General features: G+C 39.8%; 1 protein-coding gene across 14 annotated transcripts in view; it reads right to left on the bottom strand.

The window, feature by feature from the left end:
* The window catches only part of tjp1a (tight junction protein 1a), a 111,377-nt gene that overhangs the window by 36,489 nt on the left and 52,363 nt on the right, over positions 1 to 22,525 (bottom strand). The window contains exon 1 of one of the 14 annotated variants that reach the window (XM_046388727.1): positions 13,677 to 13,844. The exons of 12 other annotated variants lie outside the window; for them this stretch is intronic. In XM_046388727.1, coding sequence (XP_046244683.1) covers positions 13,677 to 13,829 — 153 coding nt within the window. In that variant the 5' untranslated portion in view covers positions 13,830 to 13,844. Of the gene's footprint in view, positions 1 to 13,354; positions 13,845 to 22,525 lie in introns of those variants that run through there. One more of the 14 variants, XM_046388771.1, reaches the window with a different exon arrangement.

Genomic DNA, 22,525 nt, shown 5'->3' with positions numbered 1-22,525 from the left:
TAAAGTCAAAGAGGTGGTTTTTGGCAAAAACACACACGATGAAAATGTAGGAAAAGAAGATCAAAAGTTCAAAGAAAAGGTGAGGGCTGACAATTCTGCCATTTAGAAAGAAAAGTTCACTATTCACTTCAGAATATTCTGAAGCAGGGAGGGAGTTACTGAGCAATGAGGCCAGCAGCATACGACTAGTGTGAGGTAAAATCCTGACAAAGCTTTAGGTCAGTGTGTCTGCTCTTCTCTGATAGCCTGAGGCAGGATGTAGGCAAGAGAAACCACAGCACCCACAGGAAAACACTCCACTTCCTGTTTGCAGGAAATAGCTTCGGCTTCCAGAAAAATCCCTGTGCACACTATTGAAAATTTCTCCTGGTACAGCTCACCTCATCTTATGACCTGCAACCTAAAGAACGTCTTACTCCAGAGGGCAAGGGGTTGATTCATCTCATTGTGTGTTAATTTAAATACACTAAGGACACATTGTTTCTTGTTGTTTTCCATCATGGCACTACTGTAAAGTAGTGTGTGCTGCAGAGAACTCAAGTATGGTAGGAACTTGGTAGAAGCATGCAGTAGAGGTGAGAAAGTTGACACTACCAGTTAGGCTCAATATTTGGACTGGTACCTCTGATAAAACCACCTACCTAATAACAGCTCTCCCACTCACTGGGGCAATTGTATCCATGGTAACTGCATCTCCTTTCTTTGACCCAAAGGAAAGAGTGGGGTAGCAGTACATTCAAACAACATATAATTAGAGACAGAAGCACATGCTGTTTCTGGAGGGCAATCACTCAACAGCAAACACATGCAAAGCCACTAATGTAAGCCTTTCATTCTGTGCTATCTTATGAAGTGACCATTAAATAACAAACCCAAAAAAATATCTGCTGTCACCTTCAGTAAACAGAGTCACTCAGCAGTATCCATTTTTAGGGCAGGTTGTGACTGCGATGGGAGAAGAGAGGGCTGCAAGTGTGTGCACACACATGTGTGTGCAGTTGAGGGCAAGCAGCCAATAGGCAGATGACAATGATGATGATGATGGTGATGGAGAGCCTCAGTCAGCAATGATGTGCTGTAGTGCTGAGATGTTCAAATATGCTTGATTTAATTAGTCTCAAACAGCAGTTCTACTCTCTTGTACGGCTCTATGAAAACCCCTCCATCAGGACAGACACACATACATATACCTCTGACTGAAAACTATCTGACACAGAGTCACTGGCAGAATGGTGAGGGTAGGAATAAAATACAAAACCTATAATCCAGGCTTTTGGATTAAAATGTTAATCTGAGCCATGCTTCCCACTGAAGTCTACTGTTGCTGTCTCGTGAAAGCAGATAGTGAAATGGATGGGTGTATGGATGGATGGATGGATGGATGGGTAAGAACGAGAACTGAGAATGCTGTCATGTCAGCAAGCATGATTCTTACTGCAATGGTCTCCATCATCTTTGTGTGGTGTTAAATTGGTATAAAAATTCCAAATCCAGTCAATACGCAGCACCTGTCTCTGGGGCATGCATCAAGACTCTTTGCAGTTACAATAAACAAGTTACAAGGATGTTAACGGCTACACATAAACTGACTCAATCAATCAGTTAATCCAAATAGAGCCTCCTTTGATGAATTACTAATCCAAACCAGCACAGATTCATAGATATATATATAGAGAGAGATTATTAAATGACAAAAAGAAGACTACTATGATTGGTACTTGCTCACTCAGCCCTCCAAGTTTAGGTATTAGAATCAAAATTGGGAATTAAAGAGGATCAGTCCTTCCCTGTTTTAAAATTAGTGTTCATCAGGAGATTCACTTGCTTAAAATACTTGAATTTTATGCTCATTATTCATAAAACTTCATAAAAATGACAAGTCACTTTCTTCAGCACATAATGGGGAATATTCTCACTAAACGCAGTGCAGCTCCACAGAGCTGATGTCCAGCGGGCTGTTCACTGTTATCCACTGACCCAGACACAAAGCTAGGCTAGGCTAGCATCTCATGTACAGCTTATCCAGCAGCAAAGTCATCTGAGCTCAACCACACAAACTTGTCTCTGCCTAGAGGGACAGGCAGTGTTGAGGTCACAGAAGAGTGCAGTAACTTCTGGTGGGATTCTGTCTGTCCACTTTCCCACAATCCTTCCTGTTGGTTCGGTTAAAGCTTTGGGTTTCTCACAAACCTCAAAGTTTCAAATAGCTTCTCAGAAAGTGATTCTCACTCTGGAGATTGGAGGGCCCCCTTTCACAAGAATGATATGTATTTTTGGGCAAGAAAATGTTTTTTTTCCAAAGGACCAACTTTCTTTTTTTCCTTTGGAGTAAGCAGGTGGAGGCAAGGTTGGAAAATGTCCAAGGCTGCAGATAATATATCAAACGCATAAATATCTGTACTTTGTGATCTTTGTAATCTCTCATCTTGTGAAACAATGATTATTTTCTTTCTATTATTTATTTCTTTTTAATTTTCTTTAAATTCAAAAATATTTTTTTCTTTTTAAAAATTTTTCTACTTAATATTAATTAAATAAAATTCAAAATGTGTCACTTTGGTTGATGCCTCGTTGACAAGAGAGCCGTGGGAGGAACTTGCTTCAAGAGTAGAGCCTGACTGATATATCCAGTCACAGTTATCAGCATGTACTGGCATATTACACTTAACTTATCTACTGGTATCAGTACATATCTGAGTTGATATGATGGAATGCATTGGGGGAAGTGGTACTGAAAGCTCTAAGGACACACAGCTGACAGTTTTTCATTGTTGTTATTGGTGATTAATCTGTATCTAGACATACAAAACATACACAGGCACATGTATGAAAAACATAAGATGCTGTACACTCGCTTTGTTTTTGTGTCTGAGAAGACAAACTGCCAAGGCATTGAGAATGATAACCAGATCCAGCACTGGAACGTTTTGACTGAGCCAATCACAGCACACACAGCTATCAGTATTCCCACCGTACCACTCCCATCACACACACACACACACACACACACATACTTTACAAGAATGTGCAGAAACAGAGACAAGGCCCAACTCTTTCACTCTGCCTGTTTCTCATTCCAAACGGTTTCCCTCACCTTTTCCTTGCCTCACCCTCTGGATGTTCCTGAGTCAATCTCCTTCTCTGAGAGAACACAAATAAGAGCAAGGCCACACAAGAACACAACAACAATAACATGTTAATGTTTAGTGACTGAAACTGGGCGAATGAATTACCAGAGAGCCGAAATAGACAAGTATCAGTGACTGTATCAGAGACAGGTATCAATGACTGTGAAGGCGAAATAAAAAGATCAGTGGTCTGGCAATGATAACTATAGCCATCGTTGTCATGTGGTTTAGAAAGTTTTAAAAAAGTTACTGCAATGTAACTGACTGCCTACAATAAACAGAAGCCATGAGTTGCCATATGTTGTGAGACATTTTGTTAAAAGAGATTAATTTTATCAAGTATGTCAGAGGTTGTAGTGCAAGCTGGACAACAAACAAAATGTGTCGAAATACCAACACAATTAATCTCTTGCTAACCTGTATTTGCCTGAAATCAAATCCTGTATAATTCCACTGATTAACTGCAACAACCCTTGAGATCTGAGCAGAAGTTTAACCAAACAATTAACCCTAAATCTTACACAATAGTCCAGAATCTATATCAGAAGTGAGACAACAAGAAAAAGAAAATCTTGAAGCTTAATCCTTCATGTGTGTCCTTTCTCTGCATTTAATTAACAATGAAATCCCAGTTACAAATAGTAGCATGGAACAGCCAAAGAAAATCAGTTTTCATTGAGATATATTAAATGAGCACAACAGGTTGTTGAAGGACAAACAAAAAACACTACAAGGCTCAAAGGTCACAGGAGTGTCTATACTGTGGAAGAAACCAACATACTGAAATTCTTTGTAAATTTGTGATGTTTTCCACAAAGGCTGGGTCTGACAGTGCTGAGACTCACTGTATCTCATGGGCCATCAGGGACTTACACATACACATACATGTGTACCCACACACACACACACACACACTAAACAAAGAGGTGATTCAGCAAGGGGTCTTTCAGTCTGCATATGTTTGCCTGCCTCCCCAGTACACACAGGATGACTAAAATTAGCTACTACCAGCAAGGACAAATGTTGAGAGTCTTGTTTGCACAATGCAACAGAAAATACTACTCTGATTACGGTCATAAGAGCAGCGGCATTTGAATTTTCAAACAGAAAACTTGGAGCAGGCAGTTGGGACATTTGAGTAAGCAAAAGAAAAACACGCCGCCTTTCACATTCAACTTGCAAAACATCTTTCAGACTACGCAACTCTGAACCACAACTCATAGTCTGCAGAGTCACATGGTGCTATAAAACAAGAGGCCAAGCCCACTCAACGGCATTCCCAAGCCTTCTGAGGACTTGGCTACAATAGGCATGTTGTGGGACAGAATCTATAGTGAATTAATGAGTTACTGTTGGAGCAGCCATTTTCCCAGCACTTAACTGGCAACATAATTACTTTCTCCCAAGAGATGAGAGATAGGGAGGAGGTGCATGCATTCTTTAAAGAGATGCACAAGCACAGAGAGATAACACGTAAATGACTTCTAAAAAAAGAGCTGCTTAGCACCCTTACAAGAGAGGAAGCACACCCTCTGATGAACCTAATGAAGTAATTACAATGTGTAAAGAACAAATGTTGCAAATCTGTAATGAAGCCGTATCATCTCAAATCTGTAGTGTGCATACAGTAAGCAAGTGAACATCAATGCTGTTTCTGGAGAGCTGGCTGAGGATTGAAACATATTCATACTGTCCTAATCCAAGTCCTTTATTTTTGAGCATGTACGGCTACCAAGTTTTTTCCTTTACAGCTTCATGTATAGTGAACTAGTGCTGTTTGTTTATTTTGTATTTTTACTTAATATAAATTATGCACTAATGTGTTAAATGCATTTCTTTCCTTTACTTTGAAATTAAAATTAGCTATTTACAAGGTATAAGGACAAATAAACACAAAAAAAGGTTGCAAGCTTTTTAATGTGAAATATGAGCCTGATACTGATGAAAAGAGAGAGCGCAACCTGCAGGTCTGACTTCAGTGACCATTTCTTGCCTCGCTTTTGTGTAGAACAGAAATAAGAGAGCGTTAGATCGCACATGCATGCTGTTAGGAAAGTGTTATACCACAGTGAATGCTGACAGAGTGCTGACAAGCAGTTTGTTTGTTTAGCCATTTGCCCAGATGTATTAGTATTTTTTGTTGTCAAAAGTACAGTACCGGGTACTGCAGATCACACAGACAGACAGGTCGGAGGGAATTCTGACTAAAATTGCAACCAGAGTAGTCTTGTCATCTTGTGTTCCAATGTCAGACTTCCCAAGTTCTTGGGTTTTATCAGCAGTCTTTTGTTCTGCTGCATTCAGATTTATTCAGTGAAAAGCATTGACTCCTTGCTCTGCTCTTGGGTGTTTGCGCTTGCATTAATGATGATGTCACAGCAGCTTCAGATGGAAACACTTTCATGATTGGTTAAGAATCCTGCCTTCACTTAGATGGTACTACCTGCAGTGGAAAACGAAAGTGATAAAAGTACCTGGCACCAAAAGTGAGCAATATACAGTAGAGTTAAGCCTTACCATACAGTGGAAATATGCCGTTACTGAATCACTACTGACAGAATTTAAGGCTGTGTAAAAAGACCTTTTCCATTACTGAAGACTATTATCCTAAAATACTAAAAAATAATCTAACCACTGTGTATATTTTTCTGTTCTGTCTGTTATGTAGTGTCTCAGGTGATTATGTTAATCTGTTTCAGAAGTGTACTTGACTGCACATTCAATTCTATATTTAGGCAAGGTGCAGCACACTAGATTTATAAAAAGAAAAAGCAGAGTATCTGCTTACTGGATTATAGTTTTCAAACTTTATGGGACCGCAGGCAATGTTTCACATCTACCAGCTTAGGCAAAACAACGTGCAAAGCAAAACAGTCTGTTGAAGATATGTTGAGATGATGACAGTTCTTTGTACACTGTAAAAGAACAGTTCCTGTCCTACACAGATTGATGTAATGACTTGCTTTCTTCATACTATTTACTGTACACTAAAAGAGAAAAAGTAGTGAAACTGTAGTGAAAGGTATTTAGAGGCTATGACCACAATTAAAGGGAAGGATATTTCTGCATGTGCATGCAGACTTGATTTATATTTAGCAAGCAAAACATTTCAATTATAAATAAGACGATAATGTATGAATTAAAGGCTGATTTAGTCACAAACAAGGATGCTAAGGGAAGTAAATTCCCTTGTCAAGAGTCTGAGATCTGGGAAATGGACACATATATGCTGCAAGTGATGATTACGCCTTCCATCACGTGAGGCAGCGGACAGTGTCTCCCACAGGCCGGTGACTCGGTTTCCCAGACAGAAGACAGTGCTATACTCCCAACAATGTGAAAGATAAGCAAATGAACACACAGTTATGTGTGTATGTGTGTGTAAAAGCATGTAGGGCAACAAGCCTTGGGATGAATCTGTTCCAGCCTCTTTCTCTCTTCCCTAACCAGCTGAGCCACGGCTGCCACATGCACTCTCTCTCTCTGTCTCTGTCTCCCCTGCTTCTCCCATCTCACTCTTGCTCTCTCCCTTATGTCTCACACACAAAACACCCTGTGTAAAACTCCCTGTGCTTGCAGTGGGAATGATAAATCCCTGCAGAGACCTGCCCCGATACAAAGGATGCAGGGCCAGCTTGGAGTGTCCCAGCTTTTCTAGGGTGGCTGTTTGACAAGGAACAAGGGACTAACTAAGACGTCCATCCATCTTGATCACGAATTTCACCAAGCGAGTGAAAGGTGGTGGATTATTTTATTCCAGCTGTCCACATGTTTCGGCAAAGAAAAGTCTACTTGATTTCTACAATGAATCAGAGTGTGGTCTTCCAGAGGGAGCTACATGATATAAACTCTGTCAGGTCAATATCAGAGATCAGTCATAATACAACAGAAAAAAGTATTAGGATTCCCTGGACGGACTAATGCTCCGTCCCTTCTCAGATACAACATCCTGCTGGTGTAGCCTCATGCTGCTATGCAACATCTGGCAGGCTCAGTTTTCACTGATAGATTTAAGTCTACAAACATCCACATGAAAGCTGATTCAACCCAGTCAAATTCAAATGTGACCAGCAAAAACACAAGAAAGCATGAATTCCAAAGCTTGCAGACAGCTACTAGAATTAGTTGCTGAAAATCTAAACTTAGCTACGACTGATGATGATTATTTAACATGGCCCGCTTCTTAAGTTATGGGATGTCCTGATGAAGTATGATGTATTGTCGGATAGCGTGCTCACATATTCGCAATCATTTAACTCCACTGATACGACAACCAGTTTATGGCAATAACAATATGATGTTAAAGAGGAGCAATGTCAGTAGTTTGGGGATATTTTAGGATACTCGATGATGACAAAAGTAGAGCAGACTGCAAACCAAACTGTACCTAACTGTCAAGACTCCAGGAAGACACACAGACAGCACATAATACATCAACAGCAGCGGGCTCTAGGAATATCTGGGTCTATCTGGGCCCCTTTACAATCTCATCACTGAGTAGTGGACTTAACCTTTACATAATTGTGTCAAATATTTATATCAGTACTCGGTTTTGGTGGTTGAAGTTTGTCCACCTACAGTGGCAATAATAAATACAAGTAACATCAACTAGACTCTGGTCCATGAAATACAGAGAGAGAATCAAGTTATTGTGTTGCATGGACCTTAGCAGTCACTTCCACATCACTATTAATGGCAGAAATACACTGCACAAAAGAATGCACGGAAAGAGAAGAAAGCAGAAACAAAGGAGCAATTTCAGAGATAAAATATGAAAATAAAGGAATGAATGCATATTTTGTGTTTGTGTTTATTTTGTGTGAGATTTCTGTGCGTAGTGGGGATACCCGTCAGCCTGCCAGATCTGTGTGACTATAGAGGAAACACTAACCTACTTTGATTAATGTCACTCTGCATGTCACTGCCAAACAACAATAAGTACAATACAACTTGTAGATTGTTTTGCAATCTCTCTGCTAGAGTTGTCCACAAATTTACTCCACCCTATTTTGCTGTTACTATTTGAATTAAATAAAAAAAATAGATATTAATGTGCTTTAAAACATTCCTTATAACACGATAAAGCCCCGGAGCCATAATGCCATGATTACAGGAGAGACAGTCCTTTTAAGATCTGGCGTGTGACTCAGATTATAGCCACTGTATCTCTCCCTCCCACGCCTTCCTCTCTCCATTTCAACCATCCAATAACCCCTCCTCACATCACCTCCACCCTCAGAAGGCAGTTTGTTTTCCTTCTTTTTCTCTCTCTCTGCTTTCCACCTGCCTCCCGCTGTGTGTATCAACCCTGGATTTCCCTCCAGGGATGAACGGATAAGCAGGTCAGATGTCCTTGATAACTGCCGCACTCCAGAGTCCTCTGGCATTGAAAAACACAAACAGCTGTTTTCTCTCAATGTTTTTATCTACACTCTGACAGCGGGTGATAGTTAAGTAACAACATTTTGATTATCATAGTCCATTGCCTTCTCCTTTTCAGCACTGGTGACAACAATAAATGGACTCTTCTCTTCTAGACATAATGATACTTAAATTAATATTACTCTGTTTGTCTCTAGTGTCCCACAAACGTACGCCTAAACATTTGTCTCTGAGTAAAAAAATGACATGAACCTAATATGTGCTCAGATCCAGAGAGGGCACAGTTGAGGACAAACTAGCCAAAAACTGAAGCCCAGCTGAACCAACAGGCCTCCGGCTGTTGTCTTCAATATGGGCAAATGGCAGCCCTCTCATCTTATACGCAGAGACAGCCTACACCTGCTCTCCTTAAGGGCTTGGAGGACTTTGAATCAAGGGTCTACAATCAAAGACAAGCCTGTTAGAGTGAGCAGAAATAAGTGACAGTTTGTGTGTTGTATGTCATACTGTTGTGCTTTAGGGGTGCACAATATTGCAGAAAACTGACATTGTAATATTTTTTCTGTGACATACAAGAATTTCCACAAGATTATGCAAATATCTCTATTTTTGTGTGTGTGGAGGTCTTGCCAAGTTCAATCTAATTGGTAAAGATTCTGCAAAATTTCTGGTCAGCTCCACCCAGACCAGCAACTCTGGAGAAGCCACAAGTCAGAAATGTACACGTTTTTTTTTCTCAACCTGTCTCAGAATCCAGAAACAAGGTTTAACTTTTAATGTGAGCTGGCTACAGTTAGCAGATAGCTGGCACATCTCTCCTCCAATGACCACCGGTGACCACTCTGAGACACACACACAGCTTTCAGGTCACTCACTAGCAAAAAACCATGTTGCTCCGTATGAGCAAATTATGTTATATCAGACAGACTTCTCTTGTAGATTAGTCATGTTAGTGAAAACTGTGAGAATTTTCCTTTTTGTATCATGCAGCAAAAAAAGATGTAGCTTAATTTTGATTACTTGACATTGTGATGTCGATGCTGAAACAATCAGCCACAACACTGATACCACTGACAGGTGAAGTGAATAACATTTATCACATGTTTACAATGCAATGCTCTGCGGGGAAACCTTGAGTGTTTCTGGGTTCTGGCAATCCTGTGAATGTTCTTTGACACACACCACACAACACTGCAGACCAGCTGGACAATGTACCCCACCACTTTTCAGGCCTGGAGGCCCCACCTTCAAAGCATGGGACCCAAAGGATCCAATATTACGACACCAGTGGCCACAAAATACCCTCAGAGGTCCTGTGTCCCTTTCCCTGACAGGTTAGACCTGCTTTGGCAGCACCTAACCTAACCTACAAAATATCAAACAGGTGGTTTTAATGTTGCGGCTGCTCGGTGTCTATCTGCATGCCAGTATGTTGTGTATGCTGTTCTGTGATAACGGTCCATGTGCAGCCCAAGTGTATGAACGTGTCCAGGAAACACCTGCATGTCAGCTGACTGCATCTGTTTTGGATTATATCCAGCCCATTTTACAGTATTTTTCAGGAGTAATTCCTTCATGTTGATCAACCAAATTTGAGGTAGTGGTGGTACACTGATTTATAAGTAACATTTAATGTGCTAAAATGTAAATGTAAAATGTAGGAATGCAAAAAGCTAGAAGAAGGCTTTTAAACTGATGGCGTACCTCCTACTCATAGACACCAGACATTAGCTGCTCCATTCTCTGTTTATCACTTGCCACATCAGGCCTGATTCTCCCAAACGGACAGGGAGCGTAGGACACAGAACAAAAGCACCACCAGGACTCTCTTCCTCTCACTAGCACTTGGTCCTCTAATTACATTTCCCTCCTTCACTGATGTAAATGGAGATGTGTAATCATCAAAGCAAAATAGAGGCTGTTCTTGGCTTGCTGAGCATCTCTAATTAATACAACCTCCTCCATCCAAATGCATTTTCCACTTATTTCAGTCTGTTTTCTCAAAACACAAGTCTAAATTATGTTTCTTCTTCTTGTGTTGCATTCACAAAAGTAAGCGGAACTGGCTGAAGGCCAAACCAAGAATGAGGCCAGCATTTCCTGTGGTAATTAATGCTGTTTTCCTCTGGCCTGATATTACTTGAATGACTAATTGAGCAAAAAAACAATATATAAGGTGATTAAACAAATTAATATTTAAAATGACACAATCAATGCTTGGTAAACATGTTATACAATGATTAGCATTGCTACGTTTTACTATTTTGTGTTTGAATAATGCCCAAATACATTTTAAATACAACTGTTTAAACATTTTAGCTACTGGCTGCAATTCAAAGGTCTGGAATCAGGCTAGTTTACACTCGGCTTTGAAAACACTGTCCTTTCCTCTCTCCTTTCTGCCAGAACAGGAACTTTGGGAACAAACAGAAAGATATTTCCTTTTCCATCTGAATAGAAACACATCCTCTACTGAACAGCAATTAACATAAACTGTTATTTTGTAGTGTAGATCTATCATGACAAACTGAAAGGCAGCTTCAGTTTCACTTATTTTAGATTATAGAAGGTGTTTTATTTCTGTTTATGTGCATTGTTTTTGTTAAAGGTTCTGGCAGTTGAATGAATGCTAAGTATTTATTAAAATATCATGCTAACCTAATAACACCCTTAAACAGTTTTGTGCAATGACAGCCCTACTGACCTTTGAGTGAAATCAACACACCCACAGGTGTTACTCTATTCCCGAAGAACAGCAACAACATTTTATTACAGTTTATCATTAACTGTAATTTTATATGGTAAGTGACAAATACTGGTGTCATCGCAGTTTATCATAACTCATCAGGCAGGAATTAATGCACTGGGTGATGAAATGCAGAGAAAGCCAGCACCGTGGGAGGCTGACATGGGCTAATGGTTAAAAGGGTTAGCTTTAAAAGAAGACAGGACTTCTGTGAGTTATATCAAAGAGATATCAAAAGATTACTCCACAATATGCCTAAAACATAACTTATTGTTTCCCCGATCATAAAATCAGCAAGCAGGCAGTCCATTCATCACAACCAAGCCACCACTACTGCCCCTCAGCAATGAGACAATGCAACTTTTTCTACTCCCACTGTCCTGTATTTCAACCACCTAACAGCAGAACGATCTGTTCTTATTTGCAGTGTTATCAGAGCTGCTGTTAATCTACTAATTAACAAATTAGCAAACCTAACACTTCAGGCTGCTGAGTCAAAATACTTCATATACAGAAGGAGGAAAGCCTTTATTCCGAGGTAATAACAAGAAGTAAAGTCTCAATTACTAAGGATCATGACTATGCTAACTTATTGGTTTTCAAAAGATAGTGTACACCAATATTATAACAAGCTTAATATCTGAAAACTGTGACAGGAAATGCACTCACAACACTTTCATTCAGTTCTTAGTTTTACTTTTAATTCAAAGCAAACAACAATGTTCAAATGCCCTACCTATTATAATAAAACATTAACAGGTTTCCAATAACAAAAGAAGAAGAATACAAAATTGATGAGGAAACTAATAAGCATATGAAACACTTGGCTCACTACCAACTACAAGCACACTACAGTAGTAGTAAGTCTACTGTCAAGGTGTGACTATGGCCTGCATAACGTCACCAGCTGACATGATGAAGTTGGTTTCGTCTAACTGGAACAACCGACCAAACCTGAATATCACTACCTCTATTAGACAAACACAGCACATTCTTCACTTGTCAAAGTTAAAAATAAATTAATTCAACAAAAGAAAAGGACTATTAAACACACCTTTTGTCATGACTTAAATTGTGTATTTTTATAGACATTGCAATGGTGCACATGTGGAAATGCAGAGACCGCCTACTGATAACAGTCTACAGTACAGAGTATGCTTGAATCTGTTCTGCTTCAACACCTAACCCTGATCTGACAAAGTCTTAGGGAATGCTTCATTGATAAGTTTCATTCTGAAATGTTTGAAACTAAAAATCATGCAAGACTTGACAGATTCTGTCAGTCCTCAACATTCAGCTGTTTTGTACTGATGAATGAACAGCAATTGCACACAGCTAGCAGTTCTCCAAAATGGACTTCAGGGACCTGAACTGGGACTTGACAAGTGAGAGATGAGGTGTTAAAAATGGTGAAGACTGTCCATTTAATTTAGTAATAATTACAATAAGATTGCACTTTGGGTAAAAAGGGGTTCCTTAACTCTGAAGTCTCACAAGTTTTTCATAAAACACAAGCTACAACAAAACACAATCTAAAACAAAAAAGTTTTCAAAACATATTTGACCAAATGTACTTTGTGGTCTACTATATTTTGGTATCTTTAACAAGTAAAAAGGAGGATCCTTCTGTTTCTGAGGCTCAGTTTGTTTTTAAAGCCATGAGCATTTTCTGTCACTGTTTTAATTAACTATCAAGACAGGGATTCTAGATATCAACAGGTGAGCTGCAACCGACTATAAACACACAGCTGAGTAACTTATCAGATTATTTTGAACCCGGCACAGTTTAAAAACAACAGTGTTTAAACAACACTGCTGGCTATAGGCTATGTCACGAAGTGTAGATTTTGAATAACTCCTAAGCAAAACAAACTCTCTCTCACACACACACACAAACCACTACCCTTAGATATACTATACTAGTAGCATTAGTCTACAAATTAATATATATAACCATAGCACAATTACCCACTTTTCCTGTTTTAGCCAATGTTAGCTTTTCACTTTATCATTCACATTAACTTACACACGACGGCGGTATAATGGCTGAACAAAACACTAAAAGTTAGACTTGAATTTTGTGCGCCCAGGTACCCACCTTGTTTGAAGCTTTTGAGGACATTTTAAACTCCTATTCCGTTTCAAATGTGTCAGGCTAAAAGTTGTAAGTGTCTTTATTTTGATAATCACTTGAGTGAGTGCGGTATTTTCCCTTCAGTTGAATTTTCGCCCAGCTGCCGCCACGCCGGGCTACGTTGTTATTTTATTTTATCCAGGACGACGGGAAACATGTCACGAAAAGCCGTATAGAAAGTCCAAAGTTCATTATCTTATCTTCGATGCTTGAAAGACTAACGTTAGTCCGGGTAGATATCGAGTCATGGAAAAAACTCGACTTGAAATAAGCAAAATAAAACCACCTTGCTTTGACGTATCGTGGCTAACCTCTGGATGAAAAGTTGGGAAGAGTAGGCATCACTCGGACGGGTACTGCAATGGCAGGCTGAATAAACCTCTCCCTGCTCTCGGCTCTGTGAGCAACGGCCGTGTCGAGTCTGTGCGGAGTGGACCATTTCACGCACGGTGAGGGGGGAGGCTCTGGAAAAACGGGGGCAGTATGCAATTTCCCCGAAAGGTCTCCTTTAAAACGATTTTATGTTGAACTACATGAGAGTAGATATTATTGCGTCGTCTCTCATTTTGTTTAATTCCCGTTTTATATCTATTTTTTTTTATCGAAGTTAAAAGTTCCCACCCCTGTTATCCCGTAGAATAAATGTTCCAGGATACAATAAGGAGAAGCGACGCCGCTGTCCCTCCTGACGCTGAACGCTCACTTTCACTATGTGGTGATGGTGAATATTGTGTTAGTATGTTGCACAAGGACTACAGTAGCCCTTATAATCATAAATCTTGGAGGAAAGGCATAACCTGATTTCTGCTGATAAAATAAGCTACACGAAGCCCCCTTCAACAGCAGAATATGTGGGCAGAATATTTAAAAAGTTAGTCGCGTATGAAATGACCGATATGATTTCCTTTTCGAGAATTTTGTAGCCTGTTTTGGTTTATACCATATTGTAGATTACAAATCGGTCAGTAAACTAAACAGATAGTCCTTATTTGGAGCATTTGTCAGCACAGAGGAATTGCCAGTGTTTGTGGTTGATAAGTCACCTCACAGGAAACCACAAAAGCCATTCAGTGAAGTTCCTGTGACTTCCTAAACCAGACCCCACCCACAGGATGCAACAATCTCAGCATGTATTGTTTCGCAGTTTACCTCTGTTTCCAGCAAACAATATATGCAGCATTAAGGAGGGCCACAGGACAGACGTGATGAAGCAGTATGACATTATGAAAGTTTTCACTGTTCACTATTAGAGTACATATGAGCATATGAGTACAAAGATATACAAACAAAGATATCTTTTCCAAACAAACTGAGCAATCAGATTCTCCCAGTATACCTCCTCTCATGATAACTTCCTCTGTGTTTGGAACAGGGCTTGGTGGCAACGTAGGTGGTCTAAGGAGTTAATTCCCACCAGACATAATCCTAAAAGGCTAAAATACCACCAGTCAGGAGGACCAGACATGTCTTGAGGGTTGCAAGCTGAGGATGACCTCCAAAAAGGCTGGGTCACACCGAGAAGAGGGTCAAGACAGATGAACAAGTCTACGACTTGCAGCCACACTTCAGCCAAGGAAAACCAATACTCATTTCTATAGTGTGTCTGAAGAAGACATCGACTGGAACATGCAGTTTCCACCACAAGGGTTCACCAAAATCCTTTGAAAATATGAAAAATGCATACACAAAACAGACAGAACAGTGTTACACATGCCATGCCAATACATACTAGTATTGATGCAAGTCGCTCACTCCTTCTGAAGCTCCTCAAACGCCTGTCGGGATCGATCAGTGCAGACAGCAGGATGTTTAACATGATCGCTCAGGCGTCAACTAACGAAAAATTTGTGAAGAATAACTAAACTTCAGCTAGAAAATATTGCTAATCACCTTTAAAACTGACAGTAAACAGAACTTTTTCCTCTGCTGCTTGCGTCTCACTCCCATCCACACCTGTGATGGTACCTCAGATGTTCTGACAGAGAGGTGCAAGACATTAGCGACACGCCAGTGTGATCAAAGCTATCTTTGTCCTCTATGCTTGCATCCCTTCTCCCATCTCTCTCTCTCTCTCTCTCTCTCAAAAACACACACTCACACACACACACACAAAAGCACAGACACACAGCTCTTTCAGGCAACGGGCAGCTTCAAAGCTCAGGTGCGCTCATGGAAGAGCAGGCACATGGAAAACAAAGGCGAACATGCAGGCCCACATTTGGTTGGAGCGCATCACAAGGTTCACTCAACCCAGCTTCTCCCGCAGCGAAAAGGCTAATGTAGAGTGAAACAGCATAATGTGCACATCCTAAAAATGTAAAGCTGGCTGGCAGCTGATGCGTGTAGAAGCATCCACAAAAGCAAGCACACAACTACATGATGATAAATAAAGAAGAATATGAAGTTTCATTTGTTGTGCATTGGTTCTTGTGCAGATGTTGTTTCAGTCTTATCATCTGTCCTGAGTTAGGTGTCTATGAGAGTGTGTGTGCACTGTTGATTCAGGGCTGCCCTGCAGGTCCACCAAAGGTTCTTTGTTACTGCGTACTAATAAAAACCTTCTGGAGACATGAGGCCTACTGAAGATCTCTATCAGTCATATTATACCGGGTAAACTACATTAAGAGCCCATTCATTCAGAGGCATAATTTTTTTTAGAATGAAAACATTACATTTGTGTAGATTTGAAGTTTGAAGTGAAATAACTAGCTTAAATGGCTGTTGTTTTCCTATTTTTTTTTTAGATTAAAACACCAAAACCAACTATGAGTTAGTCCATTTCAGTACTTTCAGACACACAAATTTGGTGCACTAAACAGCAGAACAGAGTCTGTGAAAGTGACTCAAAATAAATCTTGGCGCCCATGTTCATGGTAATAAAAGAACATGTTGGACTTTGGACAACACTGTAACTCTATGGCAAAGAAGTCTTCTCAGTAAAATCCACAAAGGGAAAGGGTTGTGGCAAAACCTGCAAGTGATCAGTACACTAATGTCACAGCTCTACTTAAGAGGCCAGCTGTTTGTGATCAGATTAGTATCGTATGACAGGATTAGTAGGCATCTCTCAAATTCAACTCCTACCTCCCAGGTCAATATTGTTCAAGCTTTTGTGGGGGCATAAACAGTTTAGACAAATCTGGTTTTGGGATTTCAAGAAACACAGTCTTTAAACTGTGATAAGCCCCAGAAAGAGACCTCTTTCACACATAGTTCCTGTTTCAGGCACAGTTAGTAATTTTCGTTATGCACACATGCATCCATTTTCAGGAACATTTCTGTCTTGTGGCTTTTCACACATGCCACAGAAATGCCAGAAAAGATAGGGCAAGGGGGTTTCCAACAGATGGCACTAATGCAGCACTTCTGGAGGCCGTCTGCCACAAATGCAACAGAAAAAGAAGATGGGGTAAGGCTGGACAAATGTCTCCATGACATGACGAGATGTCTTTTACTATTGTCAGGAACATAGCAGGTGAAGAGTTGCTTTTGTCCAGTGCCAATGTTCTTTATATATTCTTGTAATGTATTTCAACAAATAACCGAATGGCTGGCTAAGAATTCCGATATGTCCTCAATGGAGTCTTGTAATTGATTCAGAATTGTGAATGCTTCTTCCGTCAGCGGACATAACCCTTAACATAGCATTTTACTGCTTTTATTCACACACAGCCATACTTGCATTTTCCCTAAAATGTTACCAGGTTCTTAGGTGGGAAAATGGCAGTACATATTGTCTTGAATATTAATTTGCTCCCATTCACATGGGACCACATGCAGGATACATTCCTGAATATTTCAGGGATAGACTGCAGTTTTTGCTACTTCTCACTGCCTCTCATTCCCATTCACACCTGTGATCAGACCTCAGATGTTCTGACAGAGAGGTGCAAAACATTAGTGAGTATCTTTGTCCTCCATGTTTGCAGTCAGTGGGATTGATTTTCCGCAGATAATGGGTGTCCATGGACAAACCTTGGACAAACCTTCATGGCAACTCAGCTAACAGTTGTTGTTCAGATATTTCAATCTAGACTAAAGTGGTGGACCAACCAAGTGACTGATTAACCAAGAGATCAACACTGCCATCCTAGAGCAATACGGTATGGCTACTTGATAGCCATACTAGCCATAGTATGGCTATCAAGATACCAGGATTACCATGTTGATTATTCTGAGTCTTACTCTCTTTTTATTTTATTTCATCAAGTTACACAGAGTCAACATATGCTCTTTGACAAGTTTCAAGACTTAAACAAGATAAACCGCACTGGATATTTTACCATCACAAAGCAGACTAAATGAATTTCAAGTATATCAAAGGATATACAGCTCAAGAGAGCACTCCAGGAATGACACTCAGCAAAAACTTGCTTCGTGATATAACACAGTTAAAAGTAGTTTTCTTGGAGCTGATAATCCTCCTGCTGTCAGTTTTATTCTTCTCCAGTTCATTTAGAACCACAGAAGAAAGATTAGCTTGTGTGAGAATAGTTTAAAGTGCTGTTATGTGGAGACCCATTTAGTTCCACTTAGTTTTCGTGATGAACAAAAACGCTTTTGCAGTACTAAATTTACCATGATGGGTCTTCAGTCCCTGATAGTGAACCAGGTTACTTTTGATCTTCTAAAGACATTTACTCCCAGAGGGAGCCTGTGATCAATCAACCAAAAAAACCCCCTCATTTTCGTCTTTCTCTGCCCCCCTCTCACTCTTTCTCCTCTTAAAAGACAAGGATTCCTGACTCTGCTGCAGTGAACCTGGGCGAGTGAACTCCTCACTGCTTCTCAGAAGAAGCACACATAGTTTAACAAGGAATGACCCAAATTTCATTGCAAGTCGACTTCAAATCCCACCACTTTCCAACTTCTAGGATTATTTCTCATTAAAAAAAGGTTTCATTATATTCCTTTCTTGAACAAACCTGAATACCAAATACTGAATTTCCAATTCTGTGTGAGAACCACACCTATTAACAATCAATACACTATATAAATCCTGTGTGGAAAACTAGGCATTACCTCATGCTCTCTAGCCATGTGACAGCCCCATTATTTCCTACAGAATGAGACTGTAAATTAAAAAATGCTGCAAATCCTAAGGTACAATCCACAGGGCACACAAGTCAGTCTAGTGAGTGTGTGTGTGTTTTGCCAGTAAATACTTCATGAAAAACAATTCAGTCTTTTCCCTCCATTGTTGCAATAAAATAGCATACAATGCTAATGCAACTTCAAGCAGCGTATTGTTACAGCCCAGTCTTATTCATTTAGAAAGATAAATATTATAACATATTACTGTGCCAGTGTGTCCTCCAAGTCATGACACAGACAGAAAGTACACACTGTTCTCCAAAGTTTCATATCATGCCCCATGCATAATCACCGCAATAATTTTTCTATCATAATGTTAAAATAAAATAAAGAAATTGGCAAAAAAATCATGCAGTTGTCACATTGATGTGTTAAGTAGCTTTCACCCAGCCTACACTTATATGTGATTTTATCATCCAATTACAACAAGGTGCACTTAAGTTACAGAGTAGTGCATGAAAACATTTAACTGAAAAGCTGAATTTTTCAGTCTACCACGTTTGTCTTCTAATACATAAGTAAAGATTTCAGAAATTTTGGACAAAAGAAAGAACAAATGAAGTAGACATAAATTAAAAGGAAAATGTCAGCAAGCCCTTAACTTCAAAAGGCAAGTTAAAAAAAATGACTGTAATTCAAAGCCCTGAGCATAATGTTTGAATGAAAAACTGATGACTGTTCACAGTTCTTTACTGTTTACCCATTATCAGAGGAACAGTGTTTTGTACAATTGTTCCAACCCCTGTGGCACTATACAGTTGGGACCAAATTCAAGCGAGTCAAGTGATGGGAAATTGACTGTGGTCATGCATTACACTGGAGCTGGAGGAAAAACGTGCAAAAAAAACTGAATACCTTTTGTCAGATGTTCACATGTAAAATAGCATTCAAATGACAAAAAGAGCAAGACCATTACCTGATGATGGAAGGCAAAACTGCATGCAAACCAATGGTGTCGCAATGCAGCGTATAATGCAGGTTATCACTGTAAGTCTCACCTCACATACATGCATGAGAGGTTTGCTTGAAAAAAAAAACAACCTAGTTAAACAGGAAAGAATGATCCAGTATATTTTTATACATCAGTCATGTGATCTGTCAGCGCTGTAGTCACCAAACTGAAAAAGAGAATATTGGCCCTCTATTCAACCTGTTGCAAAAGCCTCCCAAGCAGACCAATTACGGTTCTTGCATTACCCATGTAACCCTTGTAGATACATTTTTAAGTGCACATGCATGTCAGCTATTCTCTGAGCTTAGACACCGCACAGAGGCACTGAAACACCTCACGCAGTGAATTCACCCTTTAGGCTTCACCTGGTACAGAAAAACAAATCAAGGATACTGGTGGCAGAGACACATTGTCAGTCAAATATCAGCCAGCCACATAGAAATATGTCAGCAATTACACTACACCGTTACTTCTCACTGGTTTATGTGTCACCTCAGACAGAGTAAGAGAAGGTGTAATAAAAGCAGCAGTTAAACTGTCTGGCAGCACTTACAGTAAATGTCCACCTGAGTCTATAATAATAGTGTGGAAACACAACCTATACACACGTTCGCTGATGAAACCTGAAACCTTAAAGCCATTTTCTAAACCACCATGAATCACAACCTCAGTGTGTAATCCATAGTGCATAGATGTTTTCCCTGTCTCCGCTGCACATAAAATTTTACGTGACACAGTGACAATGGGGTTAAAGTTCTGACTGTCAGCTTTGAGGGCATTTATATTCACTTATTCTCTGAAGAGCATAAATTCAGTGCATGTGCGATTGGTAACATGTCTGCGTCTGGGCCAAAATGTGTGAATGGCCAAGCATGGTGTGAATCTACAGCTTATTGACGAGGCAATACACACAAGCACTATAAAGCCTTCCCACTTAAACTGAGAGACAGAATAATGCCCAACAGCTGCGGTTCAAGTTACAGTGTCGACAGCAAACAGTGGGCACTAAAACGCTATTTGACACATACAGTAAATGGCATGTAATTGATTTTCAAGGATTGAAGATTTACAAGTCTAATACCGTCAGCAACTGCAGACTTCAGGCTGACATGCTCTGAGAACAAAATTAACTTCCCTCTGAGTGAAGTTCTCTTTTGCAGCTGTCCAGCAGCAACATATCTCAACCTAAAACTCAAAATGCACCTCAGTTTAAGTGATGTTGTCTGATTGGCTTTCAAAACTTCACCGTCCAAATAATCAAGAAACAGCTATATACTGATCTTTACATTTTGTTAACTTAAAGAATAACTCCACTCTCACTACAACCAGCAACAGTACTTTTTTGCACTTGTATCTACGTACACAGTGTACACACCCTGAAGTACACTTCTACATCAAAGCAGCAAGGCAAGATGGTGATGGACCTTTTACGCATAACAAACTTGTTCAAATTATATTAAAGACTTAAGTTTTGAGTGAGCTTTTGGTGGCTACTGAAAATCTTTCCAGTGCTATTGTCAGACAAATAATATGGCTTGCTATCTGGTTTAAGTGTAGTAACAGACCTGAAGAGAAACACCTGCATTTTGGATTAATGACAGACCATGTTAACTGGTGGTGAGCGGGCAAGCTCTGGAGTACAGAGCCATGGGCAATTTCTAGAAACCTATGGGAGACTTGATGGTGCCACACCATACAGTCTATGCGGACTACCTGCACGCCACTGTAATAAACAAAGACATTCAACATTCACTGAACCCTGCAACAACTGTGAGTGTATGTACCCTTTCATGCTGTAATCTCTGCAATCAATAAACATTTGTGTACTGTTACTGTGAACGGATCAACACACATCGACTCATCTGGTTTAAACCGTTTGACATGAGTTGCGTTAACTTTTCATGAGGTAACCAAAAGAAAAAGAATCCTATACAGTAAAGTCACACCACATGATCGCCACCGTTTCCAGTGTAAACAATTCAGTAACAACAACTGTGTTGTCTGCTCTGCCTGCATGGTTTAGAGGCAGTGTTAATGCAGCTATGTCCTTTTCTGACGCCAAATACAATCTAATGCTGGCTTCATCTGTCTGTTAAAGACGGTTTTTTGTCTGTCAGGCATAGGTGACTTTCATATTACTGTGATGAGTTTTCAATGTCGGCACAGCAAGGAAGAAGAGTGTTTTCTGTTCTCTCACAGGTTGCATCACAGAAGGATTTTAAAGCTTATTTTGCATATTTATTTGGGTGGAATGGTTGTTTATTGTCTTCCATTAACCACAGAACAAATCGTTTAGACACAAGAAACACATGTTGTCCTGGGATACTGAACACATAAATTCAAAACAAGATGTGTTTATGAGTTATATCACAGACAAGTCAAACTTCTCTCTCGATAAGAAGGACAAACAGTATTTTAAATTGTTTCAAGGCCACAGTTTATCCAAAAACGAACACTTGTGTCTGAGTGCATTTTGTTCTGAAATTATCACTTGTAATCACAAGAGAAGACACAGAGTACTCACTCACAGTGATGAATGTTTCTCTTATTGCACAGTGTGGAAATCGGTGTGAGATAACTGAAAACAGCCTAACTGACTTCTTACTGCTTGTTTAGGGGTAGATCTAAACACTCAAACAACTCAAAACAGCAACTAAATAACAGTACAGAAGTCAGCAGTGTACCTCCTGCACAGCACTGCACTGATGTGATGAAAGGAGCAAAGAAGATGATAAAAGAAAGGAAAGGAAAGAACCAAGAGAGATTATAGTGGGTGAAAAAAACACAAGCTGGAAAGAAGAGCAGGGCAGAAAGGGAAACCAGAGGGGAAAAAGAGAGATGAGGGGTAAAGGAATTACAGGAGGAAGAAAGGAAAAGAGAAGGACAAAAAAATGCCAGTTTGAGAGAAGAAAGACTCATTTCAAATGTAGGAGTTGATAATAACATATAAAAGGAGAACAGACGAGAGGAGAGGACAGGAGAATAAGGTAAAACCTAAGAATAAGTTGAAGTAAAAGAAAAGAAAGTTGACTATGAAAGAAAAGAAGATGGGAAAGGAAAGAGACTACAGGGAATGAGCTAAACTACAG

The sequence above is a fragment of the Scatophagus argus genome, chromosome 1, assembly GCF_020382885.2.
Source record: "Scatophagus argus isolate fScaArg1 chromosome 1, fScaArg1.pri, whole genome shotgun sequence".
Lineage (NCBI taxonomy): Eukaryota > Metazoa > Chordata > Actinopteri > Scatophagidae > Scatophagus > Scatophagus argus.
The sequence above is the reverse complement of the archived record's forward strand: the minus strand, read 5'-3'. Positions and strand labels throughout refer to the sequence as shown.